This window comes from Crocodylus porosus, unplaced genomic scaffold, assembly GCF_001723895.1.
Source record: "Crocodylus porosus isolate Cpor-Errol unplaced genomic scaffold, CroPor_comp1, whole genome shotgun sequence".
NCBI lineage: Eukaryota > Metazoa > Chordata > Crocodylia > Crocodylidae > Crocodylus > Crocodylus porosus.
Genome location: NW_017728943.1, coordinates 8,348,185 through 8,370,855, shown reverse-complemented (window position 1 = coordinate 8,370,855; position 22,671 = coordinate 8,348,185). Strand labels below are relative to the sequence as shown.

Sequence of the window (22,671 nt, the reverse complement as noted above, 5' to 3'; positions counted from 1 at the left end):
AGAGAGACAGAGGGAACAGAGCTTATTAGTCTGGAGAAGAGAAAACTGAGGAGGGATTTAATAGCAGCCTGCATTGCCAGAAGCGTGGTTCCAAAGAGGATGGAGCTCGATTGTCCTCAGTAGGGGCAGATGACAGAACAAGGAGCAACGGTCTCAAGTTGCATCAAGGGAAGTTTAAATTAGATATTCAGAGAAAAAACTTTCTCACAAGGATGGTAGTAAAGCACTGTTAGAGGTTACCCAGAGAGTTTGTAGAATCCCCACTCTTAAATCTTTTTAAAACCTGCGTAGACAAAGTCTTGAACTAATATGATATAGTTGGGGTGGTCCTGCTTTGAGCAGGGAGCTGGACTAGATGACTTCCTGAGTTCCTTTCCAACCTTAATTTTTCTATGATTCTGCGATTCTATAAGAACTATACTGGCCCAGCTTGAGTCCTGGAGCCCCCAGACCATGGAGAATTCCTCATCAGTAATCTCTCGCTGAAGAATAGGTGGTGATGATAGAGATAAATGGAGGCATAGCTGCCATGGTTTGGATTCAGAGATATGAGGGCCCCTGTGGTTGTGGTCAGGATGGAGCCTCCAGCCCCTTCCCATGCGGCCTTCAGTCAACGCACCTGCAGCATTTTCTGGACATAGATTGTGTTGTCCCTGTCGCTGGTTCTGTTGCTGGTCCGAGCTTTCAGTGGCCGGTAGACACAGCACATGGTGAAGCAAATAATGTACAGCACATAGAGAAAGGCCAGGAAACAAAAATAGGGACGCCCGTACAAATTCCACTTCAGGTTCACAAGCTCCTTCACAGGCGTCAGGTCTAAGATCTGCCGGGCCTAAATGAGAGACAGAAAGAGAAGGGGGAGGGTAAGGTTATTGGCTGTATGAAGCACCTGCTTCTAGGTACTGTCTGTACTGCTTCCTGGAAGGACTTGAGCCCAAGCTAATCTCTCCAAAGTCATCTCAGCAGCAGGAAACAATTGTTTTCATACAGAAGAGAATTCCTGGGTTAGTTTGGATTAACTTGAGCTGCCAATAAGAGGACTAGGTAAAATGCTAAGAAAATAGACTGTGGGAAACATTCTGCATTGCCAGCAGGGTGTATTAGGTGGCTGGATATTTTTTTTCTGTCATTTAGTGTCATAGGCTTGATGCTGTGTGCATTTATGAGGTGTGTGCCCGTTTGAAGGAGAGGGAGGTTTGCAGTTTCTAAAGTGCATGGAGTCCATGGACACAACAACAAAGCAAACTCGTCTACTCTTAACAACCTGTGATGAGACACTGCAGAAAAGAAATTGTATTCTTTACAGTTGCATTTTATAGTGTCCTATAGAAAGGTCCCAACACTTTTTACAAGACAATTCACAAAGCATACAGCAGGTGTATAGTAGGGATGGGCTAGCCTCAGGGTGCCAGAGAGTTCATGAACCTTCTGAACCATTCTGCAGGTTCCTAGGGTGCACAACTCTCACTCAAGTTCATGAATCTTTTCCTCCTGTCAGTGCAAGCTGCTATGAAAGCTGACCTGAACAAGCCAAATAAAACTCTGGGGTATGTTAGATACCAGCACTTTTCCCCTTCTAAATGTTCTCCAGTCACAGGATTGCAAGTCAGGAAACCAGGGTCCTATTTCCACCAGCGGCACTGATTTCCCATATGTCCTTACAAAAGTCAAAATTTCAAGACTAGTCTGTGTAACCTTGGAAATTTAAATGCATAGTCTTATTTCCAAAAGTGCTCTTACTGACTTCACTTGGCATCGTGGGAAATATGTTTCTGAAAAACATGTCACCAAGGTTGAAAATTTCTGTCCTTACCATGCCCTAGCTTTATTTTTTTGCTCTATATTATCATAGAGTCATAGAAAAGTAGAGCCATGGCCTCCGGAGGCCATCTGATGCAACCTCCTACTCAGGGCAGAATCATCCCTATCTAAATGATCCTAGACAAGTGTTCATATAGTCCTAAAGACAAAATAATAGGGATGACACCATTTCAACTTACAAAGGCAGTGGCCGGCAACCTTTGGGAACAATTTGGCTCCAGTCCAACACAGGCTAGGGGGCTTTAGCAGCACATCAGCAATGGGTACTGTTCAACAGCGGGGAGCCTGTTCATGCATTAGGCAGTGAGGAGCTATGCCTGAACTACAGCTGCAGGGTGGGGAAAAGTAGGGACAGGGCAGGTGCAGCTCTCAGATACCTGGCCCTAGTGCATCTCACCACGTCCTGGCCCTGATGCATGTCTGGGTAAAACTCCTGCCTCCATGGGCCAGATCCAGTGGCTCCATGGGTCAGATCTAGCCTGCAGGCCATAGGTTACCAACCCCTGCACTAGGTGGCTTGGAGAAATTTTCAGATTCCTTAATCCCCATTAAAGCATCTAAATGAAAGGGCCACCACCCAGCAGTTGCCATTGCAAAAGCTGTAGCACATCTCCTCAGCCACATGTGTGACTGGTATCAGCAGTTACTGTTTATGCTGCCTTTCCACAGGGTATTGAATCAGGTTTCTGGTCTTGGGCCCTTTCTTCAGGTATACAGTCTGGCCTGGAACCAGCAAATCTAAAGCACTAACGACTGTTGAGGGATGAACTACCATGTCTGACAATGCTTCTTCTCAGGCACAGTGGAAATCAAGGGAAAGCTTGCCTTTGCAGGAGACAGAGACTTCTCCAGAGCCACTTTGAGACCACTGAATACACTTCCAGTGGAAGAAAAAACACAAGTCTCACTCCTCTAAGGACAAAGGTCCTTTTTGATTTCACATTTTTAATGCAACTTAATAGTAATGTGTGTGTTTAATCAAACAAACAAAATCATTCCCATCCCCCAAGCAAAACGCCCACCCTGAGCCTTACTGAAACAAAAGCACTGCAAATGCAACTCTTATCCCCGAGGGGAGAGAAGGAACATCTGTTTCTGGTGTTGGTTTTGCTTCTCACTGCCCTATGGGGAAGCATTCGCATGCTGCAGCAAGGAGGGCACTATATGAAACTAAATAGCACATGGTACAAGAGAGAACATTAGGAGCTGTTTGATGCCGAGTTCTTTCAAATATCTGGCCTGTGCTTCTCTAATGGTTGCAAACTGCCCAGCACTCCTCAGATTGGAAGTACTGTTCTACCAACCAGGTTATTTTTATGACTGCAAATGGGATGCTATCGATCCTGTTCATCAGCAAGCCTTTTGCCAATGGGTCGGGGGCCAAAAGTACGTGGAATAGTTGGCTGCAAGAAATGGTCACAGCAGTCATTTGCACCCTTAGAAATAACACTGAACAAGTGCTGCAGACTGTGCTGTGAGAGAAAACTCTGATTTGTCTAGGAAGACTGCATTGGGTGTGGGAAGTGAGGAGGGGAGAAATGGGGTCTCCAGAGGGAAATGTGGTGGCCAGAGTACTCTCTCTGGACACCTTTGATTTTGAGGATGTCACAAATAAATTTTGCAGGGGGCTCACTACATGAAGGGAAGGGTGAAAGGTCGATGCTTGCCTTAGCAGATTTCTGAAGTTCTCATATCAATGGTTTTGTCATAACTAAGCCATTATCTCCTTCAGAAAAAGAAAGGGAGAAGGCACTGAATAGAGCTGATTAGGAAAGACAGCACGAGATAAACAGCTTCAAGGGGGAAAAAGAGAGAGAGGGAGAAAGAGGTGTTAACTATATAAAGGGATCGGCTTGTTTGCTCACCAGTCAAGGAATTTCTATACACGAAAATATCAAACAAGTACATAGCAACGTTTTCACTTATGTCTTAACTGCATGAGTATAAGTAACACTGTAGGGAATTTTTATTTATTTTCCTATGTTATATTTTCCATAAAGCTCATAGTGCATCTGCAGATATTACTAAGTGCAGTCAAAGCTGTGACAACAGAATGAAAAGAAAAACAGTATAGATCTGTCATGGGTCTGGACTGAGAACATCAATTACAGTTTTCATGGAATTGATACTAATATCTTTTGTTGCACAGGCTCCAAGTCAGAGACAGCTCTTCCATGAGAAAGCATTGGCACATACCCTTATAGGAAAAACCCATAGAATTCAAAACGCACGAGACCAAAAGGATTCTATAGAAATGACTATACATGTTTTATCCAATGTAATAGAAAATGATCCATTTGCTAATGATTTTTTTTTGTATCAGTTGATACAATGTGTTAAAGAATGTATCTCCTTGCTTTAGAATTGTATACGGTCATTTAAAATATGTGAAGGAAGAACAGGCTTTCTCTGAATACAACGAAACCCATAGAAAATCTATTACTCTGTTAAACGTTGTATGCTTTTTCTTTAAGGGTACATAATACAGAGGCATTTTATCTATTTGACTGGAAATAAAAAGCCAAAAGATTCTTAGAGAGGTTAGTTTTCCTCCACAGTTTCATGTAGCAGCCTATGGTCTGGTCCTCAGCTGGTGTCAGTCAGGATAATTCAGCTGAAGTTCATGAAGCTGTACTGATTTACTCCAGCTGTAAATATGGCTCTTGGGGTTCTGCTGTACTTTCCACTATATTAAAAAGCTTCCATTGGCTTCAGCAGAAAGATCAGTCAACTACCTGGCAGTGGAATTAGGTCTGTGGCTGGTGTGTTTATGGTGAATCAAAGTGCTTCACAAGCCAAGGCATACCATCCCTGGAGGTGTCACCCATAATACACTAAACCAGGAGTGAAAACCAGTTGAATGTAGTTTTTACAGAACATTTAGCCCATGGTAGCATTTCACTTGCAGCTTATCCACGTATAAACCTCAGAGATGGTGAACCTCAGGGAATTTATTTGGTTGCTCTAGAAGACTGTATTCAAGGTTGGTGAGGTTAATCATCTCCCCCAGGCAAGTGAGTTTGGAGTAGGTTTGCTGGTCGCAAGTTATAAGTGAATGAGTGCATTCTCAAAAAGGGAGCTGGGTTATGGCTCTTTATCTCATTTACAATTAGTTTGAGTTGTGGCAGCTCCTTGCAGATACAGCCAGAGAATAACACCTAGTGTGTTTCTAGGAAGGACTTGAAGCAATCTTCAGGCATGGGAGATTGTAGCACAGTGCCATACACACTGAAATACAAGAGTCCTCTGTCTTAGGCATTGTTATGACCTTAATGGTGGTGCATTTTTCCATATTTGATTAGAAATGGATAGCAAACATAATTCTGTGGCATTTCATTCAGATATTTTAAAGATTCATTCATTATTTATTCCTTGTTATTCATCTGTTTTAACTAAATCACATCCAAAGTAGGAGCTGGAAAAGGCACAGGATCACAAAGAACATCAGTGACGTCACAACACCCCTGTGAGGAAGGCACATACGTTCATCGCTACAGGCAAGTACTTGCCATTTAAATGTCTACAGAATCAGCAAGGGGAGAAAGCCTTCTTCTGAGTCAGTATTGTCATCTCCTGTGGTGTAAACAGCCTCGGGCACTGTCTTTGTGGCATGGGGCTTAAAGCTAAACTTCCTCATAAACTGTAAAACTATGATGAAATGTGGTGAGGGAACCATATTAGCTGTGCTGTCAAAGGATTGCTACCTTTCATCTATTCTTTGCATCAAATGGCCAAAAAGTGCCAGCCCTGTGGGCGGTGTGGAATATCAGCACAGCTGGAACCTTCAACGTGCAATTGTTGTTCCTCCTTTTATAACCACCAGTGTCTGCACAGAGAAAGTAACTGATGCTCACTGTACCTCTCTCTTCTTGGTAGAGACAATGAGCTCGAGGAAGGACTGATCTTCACCGCAAGGGTCGATCTCTGTGAGGTCATAGAGAACAGAGGTTATGGGGCCAAAGGACCACAGAGTGTGCTTTCGCTTCTGCATCAGGTGCTGAAACATCTGAGGAGCAAAAAAAGGAAAGGGGGATTAGATCATGATCCAGCAGTCAATCATGCCCACTGCAAATATGCCAAACAAATTAAACACAATTCTCTACAAATATATATTTTTTGCAGTTTCAGCATAATTCAAAAGTGCTTTTCTGTAACAGTGACAAAAAGGCTGGCTTGGGCACAAGAAACATGATGCTCATCGTTCTGAATGTGAACAATTTTGGAGGCCCTCTCCTGTCTTGTGTCCACTTTAAAGCAAAAAAAATCATAAAATAGCGCTGTTATGGGGGTAAAACAAGCTCATTTGTAAATTAAGTGTAAAAAATTATGGTCCCCACTCCCAACAGTTTCATTTTTTGTCACTGATATTTCATGTACGTTTAAGTAGGAGCACAACGGGTAGCTGCTATTCTGAAAAAGAACAATGGCCTACTCTAGTATGATTATATTTTGTTATTGTTGATGATCTTTTTTCCTAGGTTTTTAAATTAGAAACTCAGTTCTTTGTACGCTGTTTGTCTTGGAAAACTGTGGATGACTAAAGAACAGGCATGTGCATGATATCATGAGTAATGATATCTGGGTAACTGAGAGAAGGGAAATTGGATCAGACTGGTTACACTTCATTGAGTTTTATTTTTTTAGTAACATTTATTTAACTCAAATGTCTAACAAACTGTTGAGAAAAAAATCTCCCTTTGTTAAAAATTAGCATGCAACTTCTTGCATATAAGAACTAAGAAAATTGCCACACAGCATTTTGGATTTTCTCTATGACTACAAATAAAGGAGCGGAGAGAAAATTTGACATTTCTTTTCTAATGGATTAGTAGGATATTTGGAATCTGCTTGCCTTAGGCTGGAACTGTTTTCTAATGTCCTCTACTATAAAGAGCTGACTTGGTTAAGAATGAACTCACCACTGTGTTGCCCTCAACTCCGGCCAGTTTAAATGGAGTGAGGCCTTCATTGTTTGGAATAGATTCCAGGGACCCTAGACCTTCTTCTGGCTTGTCATAGGAGAGGATCAGGTTGTACATCTGGCAGGCAAAGGTCTTATTGGGTTGGAGAACCAGGATGTGGAGGATGGTGTTTCCTATAGAGAAGGCAACACAAGGGTCATGATAAAAAATATATACTAGAATAATTGCTGTGTAAGGGAAATAATTATTGATTAGCTGTGTTAATGAGGGTAGAACTGATTGAAGTCATTTTCATTATTTGACATTTCTCTAGCACCTTTTACCTCAGAGCCTGCTTGCTTGTGGAATAAGGTAACTCTTTGCTTAGTTGCTCAGTAACTAAGTTGCTCAGTATGGATGTACTTAGTTAACTAAGGTAACTTAGTTGCTTAGTATGCGTATGGATGTACATGCATGGCAGAACCTGAATAGAAAAGGCAACACTTGGCAATACAGGATTCACCTGGCCTGCCGGATTTCTTACCCAGAGAGTCTTGTGCCCGGATGTTGGCTCCATGTTCAATGAGTAGGCGCACAATCTCCTCACTTCCCACACAGGCAGCAAAAGATAAAACGTGCTCCCCTGAAGAGGAAGGAACAGCATGAAAACAAGGTTAAGATCCTAGGGAAAGAAGCAGGCAGGTCAGACTGGCATAAATTGGAGGAAATCTAATCATATTGGTCACTGAAGGAAGAGAGTTCCCCAGAAGCTCAATAATTCCACCCACAAAAGATCCTATAGCTGAAGGGGAAACCATTCCTTCATGCCTGCATTCAAATACTGTCACAGTCATATTCATTCAGAGGTGTCACAGGGGAAACAGGCTTTTAGGAGGGATGCTCTTTTGCTATATGAGAATTTGGAGAAATATCACTGACTTCCAATGGATTGCTAGGATGTTTTGCACATAAAATTAGTTTTATTTTAGGTGCCTGGAAAAGCCCAGTCATTTACAGGCCTGCAGACTAGAGATCTGTGCCTATCTGGGGTAAGGCAGGCATAGTAGACAATACCAGCCCATGCCTTTGACACACTTTGGCCTCCAGGCCTACCATTGTCAGGATAACAGAGGGAAAGAAAGAACTGCACTGGTTACTGGGGACGACTGACAGGGCCATACCAAAGTAGATAAGATTATGGCTGCTGCATCTGAAAAAAAGTCCAGTAGCCCGTGGTGCAGAGGCATTGGCTCCCTTTTTGAGCAAAATCTTCACCAAGTTTACATTCTGATTCACGGCGGCAATATGGAGAGCTGTCTGGCCTGTAACACACATACATACAAATAAAACACATGTCTGGGGAGATTCTCTCATTAGATAGCAGACCCCAAAACTGGCAGCCGGTTTCACCCTGTGCATGTGTGTGAAATGTAATGAGTGAGTGCCAGAAGATGTTTTGCCACTGGCTTGGGGAGATCACAGGCTGCACATTTTCAATGGGGGAGACAGAAAAGTCCCCTGAATGTGGATAAGGACTGTGATTGGGAGCCACACTCATTTGGGAAGTGTAGTGACAGACCCCTTAGAGGAAATAAATAGTTCACTAAGCTGTGCCTACAAAAGGATATCCACTCCAGTTCTCCAGCCTGAGGCTGAAATTAAAAAAAAAAAACAACAAAAAAACCCTCTTATTATTTTGGAAGTGAAAGCTGCCCTTGTTGAGCGGCCTACTTTAAATTTGCTATATCTGAAGTTATTCTTATTCTTTCAAGGCTGGCTCTATTTCCTAGCAGTGAGTCTGTGCCCTTCAACTGCTAGAATTTATAGAAAATATGATCATTTGCCATCTCTGTCTGGGTACCTGAACGCCAGTGGCCAGCTCTTCCACTAAGTTGCTACGCAAAGAGAAGGGAGAATTCACTTCTGAAACAACAAGGACTGGACAAAAACACAGCATAATCCCTATTTAGCACACATGGGGCTTCAAAGCCCTTGTCATTGCTTTGTGTGTCCAGCTGATTCAGCAGGGAACACAACCTGTCAGCTGTGAGTCAGTCTGTGTGTGCATCAAGGTACACCCAGGGTTGCTTACCGTCATAGAGCTCTGATGTCATCCTCTCATTGACGAGGTCTGGAGCAGCTTCCAGCAGAGCTTGAGCAACCTCCATGTTGTCATATAAAGCAGCCACATGGAGGGCTGTTTCCCCCACTGCACCTAGAGAGGGAGTGGGAGAGAAGCATGCCTTCAGCTGCCTAGGGCAAAGCTGAGAAGAGAGTTCAGGTAGGAGGACTCATGTGACCTGGGTGCCTCCATGGCTCCTCCACTGACCTGATGTGTGACTTTGGATTGTCATTTCTCTCGCCTGTGTCTCTGTCCCACTCCCTGCCCATTCTCCCCTTTGCTGGTTAGGCTGTAAGCTCTCTGTGCCTGGGTTTTATTCTGGCAGTACAGTAATTAATACATTGGACCATGGCGCGGGCATCTAGGCACAAGTGTAATACGACTGAAAAGGAATGGCCATGTTCAATGTGGAAAAACCTCCCTAGAGTAATGAAGGAAGCACTTCTGGACCCAGGGAGCAATCCCAGCCCCTGCTGCTTGGCAGTTTGGGGCCTAAGACACACAGCCAAGTGGTTCTTATTGGATCTATGAGGAGGATGTGGTTTCCATCCACATCACCATGGAGTCAGCAACAGTCCAAGAGCACTCTGAGAGCAAATAACCACAGACTCAGGCTAGCAGTGCTGGGGAGGTTCCGTAATTGGTGGGGTTCAGGAACATGGGAGCCCAGGTACCTCTCTGGTAGACATCACAAGAGCCATCAGCAAGCAGCTTCTTGATAGCCTGGAGATCATTCTCTTTGGCAGCCTGGAGAAGTGGAGATTCCCATATTCTGCAAACAAAAGAGAGCAACTTTTAAATGGCACTGGCACATGCTCTACCCCCTGGAATTGAATTCTTCAGGATGAAGGTCATGCTTCGGAAGCAGCAACAACCCTCCTGCTTAGCTACTTTCCTGAAGGGCAAGGCCTATATCCGTTCTCTTGAATTACTTATTTTATTACTCACAAGCTCAGTGAAACAATAAAAGGAACAGGGAGTTCATTTCTTGCAGCACTGACATAAGGCCACATGGTGGTAGCACAGGGAAGGAGAGGAGAAAGGGGAGCTATGCTTTGTAATAAAGGACAAGCAAAGCGTTTCAACTTGTGTTGCCTACGGACGAAGACAGAGTTTCTTTGTCTGAAATCATGTCAGTGCAAAGTACGTGAAGGCTGAATTACTTACCAGTATAGAACTCTCTTATCCCTAGTCCAATTCTCTTGGGAGCTAAAACGCCAGTCAGCACCTCCCTTTAGTCTTAGAAATCACCATAAAAATTGTTTTTCTTCAAATGAAAACCTAGATTACCCCTTAGCAAGCAGGAAAGAAAAGGAGATAAGGGAAAAATCCCCCTCCATCTCCCTAAAGCTGTTGGAACTAAAATTAAAGAAGCGAGCACTAAGCTGTAATGCTTTTGCCATAGACAAGCATCCAGAAGATTTAAAATATCAAAACTTAAAATGAGTAATCCTTGCTTTGCTGGTAATGATGAGCATGACATTTTTAAACAAATTAAATCTTGCAGCCTACTTGGAGAAATGGAAACACAATAAGTGTGTTATCAAACAAGATCCAGGTGAAAAGGAATGTCCTTGGCAGGCAGTATCCACCACTTCCTCCGGTTCTTGGTTATTTTGTCAGGTTCTTTCAAGTGAACTAAAGAATTTGCATACATACAGTCCCCTGGACTCCACCAATGGCACACTCATGCCCTGAGAACGATTTCCTGGACATGAAAACATGTTTTCACAACTTTATCGCAAGCCTTGTGATATTTTTTGCTTCTTTTCTATCTAGCCCCAGTTCAGGAACTCACGTGCTGGCATGAAAATTACAGCCTTTTTTTTTTCTTCTTTTTCTCAACAGGAATGTTTTAACCCTCCTGAATGCACAGGACAATTGAAAGTACAATGTAAGAACACCATAACATTTCAAAATCTAGGAGGTGCCCAAAGTTTATAGTTTAAAAACCCCCTATAATTTTAAGCTAATCTCATGATTTTGTGGGGCTTGACCCCTGGTTTTTGAACCCTGGGTTTTTTTTCAGAGACCTGATCCACTCATTGCTACTTCAGGTCTCTGTATGGAAGGTTATTATCGCTGAAAATGAAATGCCAAACTGGATGAAGAACTCATCTTATCAAGTACAGCTGGAAGTACAATGCTTGACCAAATGGGAAAATAGCCAGGAATCCTGTGGCAACACTTAGCGGTGGAATTCAATTCTCCTTTGCATATCTAGATGGCAGCTTTCTAGCCATACATACATACAAGTAGCATTTTAGGCACTTACAAGTTGCAATTCTATTACCATACGCTCTGGACACATATGAGTGTGCACATAGACTGAGCCTGTGCAATAAGCTACACACTGGACAGGCAGCTATGCACACTAACCTATTATGGATGTATGCATGCATCCAAATCGAGAATGTATAGCTAGCCAGAAACCTGAGACTAGCAGGTGGGGGAGGCCCTCCTGTGTTTTAGTTCCAAGAGCTGGCTGATTAGGCCACTTCCAAGAAAGAAGCAGGCTCTACTATTATGCCCCTCAACCTAAAGGAGGCTTGAACCTGGATCTGCAAGACTTCCCCACACATTACTCTAAATACCAGTACCACAATTTAGGCATTCCCAGGTGCTTCTTCAGCACTCCTTTTAGTGCTGGTCCCTTGGGTAGCAGAGAGGGAAATATGTGGGAATGGAACTAGGAGGAAGAGAGCAGGAAGTGTAGGTGTGTCTACATGTATGCCCCACTGCACAGTTGTTACTGCGCAGTCATTTAGTACTTGCTTTTGCAAGTACAATATGACTGCACAGTAACTGCTGGTAGCATGCAGTTCTGGTGGCGCATGGGTCATTTCCAACCCTACTGCACAGTAGCGACAAGCTACTGCGCAGTAGCCTGTTGCTACTGCGCAGTAGCGGTGGTGTCACAGTTAGTGCCCATTGATGCTACGTTGCCATAGTGATGAGCTGTGTTGCCGTAGCTCATCACTATGGTGATGTAGCATCTTGTGTAGATGTGTCCTATATGGCTCAGGGAGGTAACTACTAAGCTGGAAAGAAACAGGCCCTGGCTTGTAGTCTGGACCACTAACTCCAATGGGGAAGAAACATCTGCAGCTCTCTCCACCCATTTTATCCAATGACTATTAAATGCAAGGGGCAGCAGCTCAGTTTTAAAAAGGAGTGCTGGAAAGGGGACTGGATAATGTCTAACCTGTGGCCTTTCCTCTCTCCAACGACTTCCTAGACATATGCTCAGGTACATGCATATGCACCCAGCCAGTGCAGAGTTGACTGAATGTGGTCTATGCACACCTGCTCACACATCCACAGTGCACAAAAATGGCCAGGTGTGGGGCTAGCAAATTGCATTTTCGGTGCACAAGAGGAAAAACAATTCCAATGCTTCATTCAGTTTCTGGCAAGCAAGGTAAATTCCACAAGCCATCCTAACAGTGTGACCTTGAGGTGTGAGGATAAGAAGTAGCTGGCTCTATCCAGCCTGGGGAATCTCACAGAAAAGGTCAAGGATCGTCAATAGGAGTGTGCCCTTTAACCCTGCCCTGTGGGCTTTGCTTTCTGGGGACTGAGATGGGAGAAAGTTTACCTTATTACAGAGACAAGCCAGAGCTCTAGCCCATTGTAAGGAGTAAGCATCCAGTTTCCCAGGAGGATTAAGAAAACCCTGCGACTGAAGCATTAATGATCACACTGCTTTCTAGATAGCAAATGAAAGCTACACACACACACAAACACAACAACCCAAATGCACACAGAAGACTAGACAGAGCTGGTCTCTCCTCACCTTCGGTCTTTTCCCAAGCCCTTTGCCTGCCCCTTTCCTTCTTCTCCCTGCTCATCCTAAGTCCATAGTTTTAATTTTAACCCTTCACTGGATAGGACTGAAAATTCTCTGTAACACCAAATGATCACATTGCTAGATGTCTCTTAAGTCTTAAACAAATAATCAGACTCAAAATCTTCCTATTCCAGGGACATTTAAGTCAAGATCCAAGATTTCAGGAAAAAAAGATGTGGAAACAGTTGTTAGCCCCCAAGTGTTTAACCTCATGCATCAACCACCAAAAATCAGAAGATTGGCTTAAAAATTATGACATTAAAATATATACGTATACTCATTTTAGATGGTCTTTACTTGTTTTCAGTTACCTCTTAGAGGTAGTTGGATCATGTTTTTAGATTTTTCTCCTGAATCATGTTGCCTATACACATTCATTTTGCTAGTTATAAAAAGTCAGAAATTGTCAGTCATCTTATGTAAGGAGTTGAAGCTTTAGGGGAAAAACAAAAAGAACAACAAACAAAAAACGCATCTCAGGAAACCCATGAAAGATATCACAAAGGTAGGCTGCATGAGCCATGCAATACTCTCTCTCTTCAAACACTGTCTAGTTTTCTGTAATGTTGCCATTTTACTTACTGCCAAATAGATCTCAGGCCAGACTACAGAGCATGACATAAGAGTAAGTCCACTGAAGATGGAAGGTTAACTTTAGATTCATGGTAATATAAAAGATATGAAGTTTAGTCCCTTTTGCATTTACTCATCTACTGAGAACTCTTCTTCCTTCTCATCTAACCACTCCTGGTTGAAAATGCTGTAGTCTGAGACTCAAATTGAAACTTGAGTTGTGAAAAGCCACTTAAACTGAAACCATGGATGTCTGAGACAACTTACTGCTCTCAGGCTTCTTCCCACTTCTGAGATTTATCATTTAACTTTAAGATTTCTTGGCATGTGAGGTTCAGTTCATCTGAAAGGTGCCCTACGAACATACAGATGCTTTATATTATTAATAAAGCTGGTGTAACCATACATTGTCCAAAACGTTTAACCCTTTTCTATTTGTGAAACATAAAGCAATCAGTCCTGATATCCTTTCTACTTGCTGATGACTGAAATGTTTTCAATATTGGAATAGCTGATTGTGAACACTGCACTTTGTAGCACAGTTTTTTGGATGAATCTCCTATGCTAAAATTCCTGAAATGCCTGAGATTCAAGAATATTTCCATAATATTCCCCATGGTTCTTCATCAGACAGTTCATGGATAATACTAAAGCTCCATTAGTTAACAGTAAAATGAATTATGCCGTTTGTTCACAAAAATAATCTTTTATTTCATGCATCCAGCTCAGTTATTAGGATGGGCAGTGTCCTGAGAAATAGCATACAAACAAGGTCTTTCAACAGCAGTCCACTGAATAGAAAACTGACATCAACATTCACACCATGTTATTATCAAGGATCTGGCAAGGGGATTGCTGTTCTGGGGAACGCTGTCAACTGTACAGTCAGATTATGTTCAATGTTCCTTTGAAATCTTCTGAAATCTTTTCAAATTCTCTGACCTAACCACACCAAAAATGCGACACCGAGTTCTGGGTATCTCTTTGCTGGAATGATTTCACCACCAGGAGAAAATTTGGAGATGGAAAAGAAATTAAGAAACTGTAGGAGAGTAAGTAGAAAAATATGAATAACCTGATCAAATGACAACTAAGAAAGGAGAAGTGGGTGTAAATAGGGTAACTACCCTCCAAATGTTTGATTGGCGTAAGCAAGAGGTGGTAAGAACTGGTTAAAGACAACTATAAGATTGTGAAAGAGAGCAAAGGGAATATTTTGTGTTCCATATAAGGAAATACTTTCTTTGTTTAAGGAAGCAACGGGAGCCTTATTTCCCAAGTTATGAAAACTAAACTTGATATAGCCCAAAGGCACGGACTATGGAGGATGTTCCTGATCAGCCATGAAATAGTTAAAATGTGATCTTACAGTGTCCCTCTGACCCCACACCTATCTTCAGATATGCCCTCTGGGTTAGCCAATGTGTTTTCACTTACAGCTGTGAAATTACAGGTAGACTCGATAATGACATTAAGGACAGGAATGGACAGCAAGGAAGGAAAAAGAGGCTCCGGGACCAAACATGCCATGCTCAATAAAAGGAAGCAAGATTATCAGATATAGTGTTGCATTGCCAGGACTTTGCCTCAGGAAAATCTGGTGTTCCTGGGACGTCTGAATTTCTAAAAGCAAGAAGTAGGAAGGGGGAGGATTTTCAGTAGCATTAACATTGCTGCAATTAATATGCCTGTGCCAGTGTTTCCCAAAGGGTGGAGTGTGCAAGGTTCCTTGAGATGGCACATGTGAATTACAGCCACCGATTTCCCTTACTGGTGCCAACTAGGGTGGGGCTATAGGTTGTAGGGTATATGTGGGAGAATTGGAGACAGGTTGAACATCAGCAGTGGCTGAAGTAAGGGGAGCATGAGAGTGGGCAGCCCTGCTACGGTGCAGTTGAAACCCGCCTAGCTTGGGAAACATGGCTTTATTAGGCTCTGCACCTCTGTTTGTAGACTGACACAAGTGGAAAGGAGGTGTTGGACAGCAGACCACACTAGAAAGGCTCAGACACAGGTCAACTACTACACAGATCTCAGAACCCCATGCAAACATCCCATGAAGGCTCCGAGAAGCCCTCTGGGAGGTGTTGTTCAGGGAGGGGTCACCAATGTCAGGCTCCCTGAGTCTGAGTGGCCTGAGTGTGCATTGTGTTGGGAAGCTGCCTGTGCTGCAGTGTCCTCTGAAGATTTTCTTGTTACAGAAAGAAAAACCGCAAGCCCAGTCTCAGTGACAAAATGTCGGCCAGGTTTATTGCCTATAAAGTACCTACAACCTAACAAGCTGGTACGCGGTGTTGGTCAGGAGGCCTGCAGTAAAGTATAGGCATAAGTGTCAGGTGGATGCATCCACTAAGCCTAATGCAAAATAACAAAGGTTGCTAGACCCTCCTTTATACACCAGTCTAAACAATGCATATACTTTCTACTTTTCAGCAAATACTAAAACATCTTTTGGTGACAACATACACATCCTAGATGTCAGCAAGCAATAAAACATGTTTACCAGGTTGTCTTAATCCTTGCATATTTCATCTTTATTTTGGGGCACTGCCTGGTCTTATCAATCACTCTTAACCATTAGCTTTGGAAGAAATCTTAACTTTCCCAGTTACTTCTCATGTATGCCCTAAAAATCATATATGGTATTACCTAATTCAGAGGTTTTCAACTTTTTTTCATAAGTGTACCCCCAGCAATCTCCTTTTTAATAAGTTTACCCCAGGGGGGAGGGGGGAGCAAGCAGGAGAGTGACAGGAGCACAGCATCTATGCCACCCCGGCCCTGCTTCTGAGAGGCAGAGGCACAGGGTGGTGGCACTCCATCCCTGCCTGCCTCCACATTCCCTTTCAAAGTACCCTCAGGGGTACGCGTACTCCCAGTTGACAACCCCTGACCTAATTCATTCTTAGTAGACATGTCTACACACTGGTGCATGCCTTTAAGTGACACTAATGCACAGTAGACTAATTCTACTGCACATCAGCGCAACAGCATGGCTTTTACTGTGGCGCACTAATATACACAGTAGAATTAGTCTTTAGCACATTTAGTGTCTTGAGTAGACATGCCAGGAGAGGCCTACTTTTGTTAATGCTTCTAGCAGATCCTCTGTGTGAACTGTAATGTGCACTGTTCAATGGTGGTATTCCCCATATTCCAGTGAGACCTATATAGGACAGGAAAGTATTAATTATTATTCTGACTATCTGGAGATTAAGTAGGCCAAAATTTTCAAAAAATACTCTCTAATTTCAGGGGCTGTCAAGTTGGATATCCAAACCCAGCGGCCCCTCTTGGGAATATGAAGCTGCCCAAGGTTTTATGGCAAATCAGTGACACAGCCTGGTTTAGAACACAGGCGTCCAGGTAGCCAGCCCCTATTCTAATTACTTGGAAACACTCCCTTAGCTGTTTCCTGCTCACCTGCTTCCAACATCCATGCTCTACATACTTGTACCACACATCCACAAGCTTATTTAATTTTCTGGCACTGAACAAGAGAAAAATGCTGGCTGTTATCCAGAACATAATTAGGGATAAACACTAGTTTTTTTATGTGTTACTGTCATGTTCCCAAGTAGAAATGTCATGGACGGGGCAAACCAGTTTAGTTGAGATAAAAAGCGAACCAAAATCTTGAATCTTCAGCCCACGCTTTACAATTTAAATTCTTTAGCATTATTATCTAGTGCTTGAAGCAGTGTGCAACTTCTTCTCCTGTTCTACCAAGCATTACTTCTGGAAGAACCATATTATCAGCCCTGCAAAGGTCACTCCTGTAGTATTTCTGGTCTGAGCCATGGCTGAAAAATTAAGAGTCTCATAGGGGGAGAATATTTCCCCCCAAAGGATTTCTAGATTGATGTGCTTGGCTACAGGCTAGCCTGGCTCTAGAGGCTGGAAAAAGAAGGGGAAAGTCTGGGCACCGGCTGGAGAATATAAAGACCCAAACATCAATAGTTAGCAACCTTTATAGGACTAGGTTGGAACTGGCTTCATAAAGCACAGCCACAGGACCACACAGCTGCTGCTCAGGTAGGTAGTGAGGATGAATAGTATATCCTGCTGGAACATCCCTTGTAATGAGGGAAGGGGTGTGGCTGTTTGCTGGCACTCACTGAGACATGGTGTCCTATATTACTGCTATGAAGTAGACTTATAAATAAGTGACTCAGCAATAGGCAGTCCTGTTTTGTTGTCACTTGGATAGTAGTAAGGTAGGTAGTAGGTGAAAATCCCTTAGGGAATAGAGGATGGAGAATGTAGGTCAGATACCGACTGAGGCAGTGGCTGGATCCTCAGACTAAAAATGACTCCAAGCAGGAATAACAAGCAATTTCTGCCCCCGTACAGAAAAGGGGAGGTTCCCTTTGCATTTACAATTTCTTAGCTGCTTTCTTCCAAGGGGCAGCATCCAGGCCATTGTATGTATTAAGAAGGAAAGGGCATAGGCCAGATGCATCCCTAAATGAACCCCACAGCCTAGGGTCTAGGAACCTTTGTTATGAACCCCCCCAGCCTCTGCACAGTTGGCTCATGTGGAATCTGGCTTATTGGGAATTTTGTTAAAAGAAAGGAGCTGTCACAGAATAAGTTCAGGGACTCAAGAGTGAAGGACAGAACCAGCAAGGAGGGCAATCTGGGACAACCCATTACCCATACAAGATGAGACATCAGAATAGTACACGGGGTGGGGCCTTAGAAGAGCAGCAAAGGCTGAGGGGCTTGGGTCCATGCAACCCCTTTGACAGCTACAGGTACCATGAAATCCTCCCACCTTCATTCCTTGCTCTCCTGGAACCTCAGAATATGGTGGATCCTGGCACAAAACAGACAAGGCTACAGGTTCAGCAGGAGCAGTCTAGCTCATGCTCACTACTCTGCTCCCATGCTATTCAAAACAGCCACATGAGCACACTCAGCCCAGCAACAGCCATCCCCCAGCTTGTTCATCATTTACCACATACATGTGCCATGCTGTCTCTGGCCTCTGAGGGGAGGAAGCAAGAAATAGGGCAAATGGCTTTTCAGTTGGGAAGCCAAAAATAAGATGAAAAGGGAAAGAACAGACTGGAAAGGGAGTGACTGAATAACAGGTCTGGGGCTGGGGACAGAAGTTACACAAACTAGTTTAAGTGATCAGAAACTGGTTTAAACCTGTAACAGAACAGAAGCTCAGCACACACAGACCACTTTCAAAATGGCTGAAACCGGTTTAAGGTGAACCTGGTTGAGACTTAACTGATTTGTGTCAAACTGGTTTATGAACCTTGTCTCAGATGCCTTCCTAGTTCAAGTTAAATCACAGTCCTCCAGCATCCCACCATGCTTTGCAGCCCTGGGTTGGGCTGTTCTATCTGCTCCAGAGAACAGGGCTAGCTCTGCCCCTCTGTTTCATAGCTGGAACAGTGAGGGCTGGCTGGCTGACAAAGGGAGCGGGGGCAAGCCTGGCTGGGGATGCAGCCCAGTCTACAGGCGAAGGGACAGCCCCCCCAAGACAACCCCGTCTGGAGCCTGGGGCCTGGGAAAGGAGTGAAACACTCCTTCCCCCACCCAAACTTACTGCCAGCTGCAACTCTGGGCTACAAATCCCAGAGGCACCTGGAAGCAGGAAAAGGAAGTGATGAACAACTCTACAGAGTTCTGCTACTGTAATTCTGGACTGCAAATCCCAGAGACCTTGGGGGAAGCAGGAAGAGGAAATGAACACACAGCCAGAGTGCCCTGCAGTAGCACCCCCTGGCTTCTGGCCTGAGCCACTGCAGGAACATGGCTGTATTTCCTGAATCAAAGGTAAATGTCTGCTCACTTCTGTTTCAATTTAATTTGTGCAGCTTAGACTATCTGCAAAGACTGAATCGATTCAGTCTCAAGCTTTTTGACTGTCTGTACCTAGCCCTGGAGAGCTGGGGGAAAAGGACAGTGACCAGCCTGTGCCCTTTCTTTTAGTGCATTGGAAGAGATGCTTCAAGGGAATAGGATTGGGAACTGTGTGCACAAACACACATACACAAGAGAGAAAGAGCACATGCTGTCCAGCTGAATGTCGGACCCCATTCAGCCAATACATGGCAGATTTACCTTCAGTTCTAGTATAGAGACTCATGCATGGTGTAGGAGGACCTGGGCTTTGCCCCTACTGATGCTGAGAAGCCTCAAAGCTGAGGGTGCCACAGTACAGTGAAAACCCTGTAGCTTTAGATAGCCCTAGGCTTGCTACAGAAATTCTTAGGTGTTTCTGAGGTGCCTGGCGCCACTGCTAAGCACAGCAATAAAACTGGGAATAAATAAAACTCATTGTGGGCTGAGTTACTAATTACAGACACTGACAGACAAGAGGTGGAGAGCCCGGGCATCCTCACCTTGATGGTCTAACAATCCAGCCTGCTCCCTAACAAACTTCTTCCCAGGTCTCAGGGGACAGGCCCCACCCAACAAACACAGGCTGACTATGAAAGCTGAAGTGGCTATTGAGAACAATCACAGACTAAAGCAGGGTTAGCAGGTCAGCTCACCTCATTATTTGCTCATCAGGACAATGGCAAGATTGAAGCACTCCCTGAAACTTACCTGCATTCTGCAAGGCAAATCTCAAACACACCAGCAAGAATTACAAACTGCTTTTCTCCAATAGCGAGCATAAAATGCATCAACCTTCAAGGAAGCAGTTCACAAGTCTCTCCTCCCCAACTGGGTGCTCCAACCACTTGATGCTTACATTTATTTCCCATCTGCACTCGTTGCCTAAGCATTCTTGTCTGCATGGTGACACAGCCTCAACAGAAAGTGCCCCCTGTTAGTCTACATCTTGCTGGCTGAGACATTCTCTTGAGAAAGTCCAAAGAAGAGCCACCCATATGATCAGAGTCTTACACAGCAAACCATATGAGGGAAGGCTGAGGGATCTGGGACTCTTCAGCCTGAGAAAAAGGAGGCTAAGAGGGGACCTGGTAGCAGCTTACCACTACATTTGGGGAGTACATTAAGGACTCGGTGAGCAACTGTTCACCAGGGCACTAGAGGGGAAAACTAGGAGTAATGGCCACAAACTCCTGGAAGATCAATTCAGGCTCAACATTAGGAAGAACTTCTTCACAGTCAGCATGACCAGACTGTGAAATAAGCTCCCTCCAGAGGCAGTGGAATTGCCTACCCTGGAAATCTTCAAGAGGAGACCAGACAGTCACCTTGCTAGGGTCACCTGACCCCAGTTGTCTTTTCTGCTTGGTGCAGATGGCTGGACCCGGTGATCCTCCAATGTCCCTTCTAACTATCTATGGAAGATGTTGGGTCAAACCCCCTCAGGCTGAAAAGGGCCTAGAACCCAGATATAATGTTTTCTGGGGAAGTGTTGTAAGCATAAAGGGAGACACTGGCTCCAGTACCTCTACTTGTATCTCTGAGCAAAACTGATCATGGCTACTGCCATTCCTGAATGAGCTCTGCACCACTGGCACATGTTGGGCAGGCATTGACCACTTATACTGCCTCCTTCCTGACTCCAGATCTACTGCTGACAGAAAAAGCTCTGTTTTCTTGCTCTCACTTCACTACCCCAAAGTTCAGCAATTAGTTGGAAGAGATGGCTTAGGAGAGGTTCTGAGTAGCATAGTGGCTCTGAGTGCCCCCTCATCTCTCCTCACTCCCAGCACCACACTCAGGCTTTTCTGTAAGAACAGTCCTGGGACACGCACTCCTCCAAGCTGTCTACTGTGCCTAACTGCTTGTGTCTTGTACACCCCATGGGAGTGGGTGGACAGGGCTTATTTTGTTAGGGACAGTGTGGGGTCAGGAGGAAACCATACATTGTGCCTTACACAGACACCTAAGAGCTTTTGTGGTTGCTGAGCAGGGCTACTCTGGATTGCTTTCTGCAGCACAGATATGTAAATTTCTGCCAGAGTCTGGATTGGGCACCTAGTTTGCCAATCTGGATTTGTCCATCTGTGCTTCTGAAAATCAGGTCACATATTTTATATTGTTGAAACTCTTCCCTTAATGCTTTCACTGGGGCGAAGGTGGAAGAAGAGAGACCCAGATTTCATCAGCAATACATCTCTCACATGACTTGATTGGTGGTGCACTGACATTACTTCCAAAAGGCCACTTTGTGTGTCCTCCAACTGTGTGAAACATTGTGACTGGAAAATTACTCACCAAAAGGAATGAATCTCTAGGAGGCAAAAAAGCACGGTCGTGCCTTTGACCTTTCTGATGAACCGGAATCCAGGTTTTCCATTTCCGTGGGAGACAGAAAAACACAGATTTCCCACTTCACCTGATGAAAACGGGGATTTTTCATTTTCGTATATTTCATAGATTTCATAGACATTAGGGATGGAAGGGACCTCCCGAGATCATTGGGTCCAGCCCCCTGCCCAAGGAAGTCACCTGGGGTCAGATCACCCCAGCAAGATAAGCATCCAAGCTTTCTTAAAGGTATCCACAGAGAAACCCATGGATTTTGCATTTTTGCAAAAAGCTTTCTGCAGGCTGACAGAGTTCCAGCCTGCAAGGGGCTGGGGGAGCGGGAGAAGGGTGGTCAGGCATGCGGTGCCATGTACATGTATATGCACATGGCCATCTGGCAGCCTGGAGAGCAGCTCCTGCAGGTAAGTCAGGGGTTGAGGGGTGGAATTAAGGCCCCCATAGGGATGGAGGAAGTGAGTTGGGCAGGGCTGGGGCCTGGGGCTGCTGCCCAGCCAGGGGGGTGTGGGGCATAGGGCCCTGGGCTGGAATGCGTGGCTGCAGGATCTGGGCGGAGAGTGGGACAGGGCTGTGGGAAGCTCATCTGGAGGGCAGGGCATGGGACTAGCTCCCCACTGCTGCGTGCACTCCCAGGAGGCAGGGGGAACCCATCCCCGCTGGACTGCAGAGGCCCTGGGGGAGGGCAGCAGGGTGGGAGCCCAAGCTTGCAGTGGGCAGCCCACCTTTGCCCTGCACACAGATCTGAGGGGCATGGGTCCCCCCCAAATGCCCAAATGTGTGTCCAGTGGCAGAGAGCTGGCCCCAACCCCACCTGAGCCCACAGCAGGCAGTGAGGGTCGGGGGAGTCGAGCTCTGCACCCACTCCTGCAGGCAGCAGCCAGGGCTAGGGTACTGCTGTGGGGGTTGCGGGCTGGAAATCTGGGGCCCTGGCCCTGTAGCCCTGGCAGCCGGAGGCCACTTTCAGCAGAGCAGGGGGCCATGGGTGGGGAGTAAGGGGCACCAGCAAAGCTGGGGATGTTATGAGGGGGAGTGAGGGGCAGAGCAGGGCTAGGAGTCTGTAGGTGGGGGGAGTGAGGGGCATAAGCAGGGACAGGGGGCTGTGGGGGGGAGTGAGAGGCATCAGCAGGGCTAGGAGGGGCCATGGGGGGGTAGTAAGGGGCACCAGCAGGGCTGGGTGGGCAGCTGTGGGGAGTGAG

General features: G+C 44.9%; 1 protein-coding gene across 1 annotated transcript in view; it reads right to left on the bottom strand.

The window, feature by feature from the left end:
• Positions 1–22,671, bottom strand: part of TRPV5 (transient receptor potential cation channel subfamily V member 5) — a 37,130-nt gene that overhangs the window by 9,159 nt on the left and 5,300 nt on the right. Inside the window, exons 2-8 of the mRNA XM_019548511.1 lie at positions 9,519–9,616; positions 8,815–8,937; positions 7,904–8,044; positions 7,267–7,365; positions 6,741–6,916; positions 5,681–5,827; positions 620–832 (exon numbers count right to left, since the gene is read on the bottom strand). Coding sequence (XP_019404056.1) covers positions 620–832; positions 5,681–5,827; positions 6,741–6,916; positions 7,267–7,365; positions 7,904–8,044; positions 8,815–8,937; positions 9,519–9,616 — 997 coding nt within the window. The remainder of the gene's footprint in view (positions 1–619; positions 833–5,680; positions 5,828–6,740; positions 6,917–7,266; positions 7,366–7,903; positions 8,045–8,814; positions 8,938–9,518; positions 9,617–22,671) is intronic.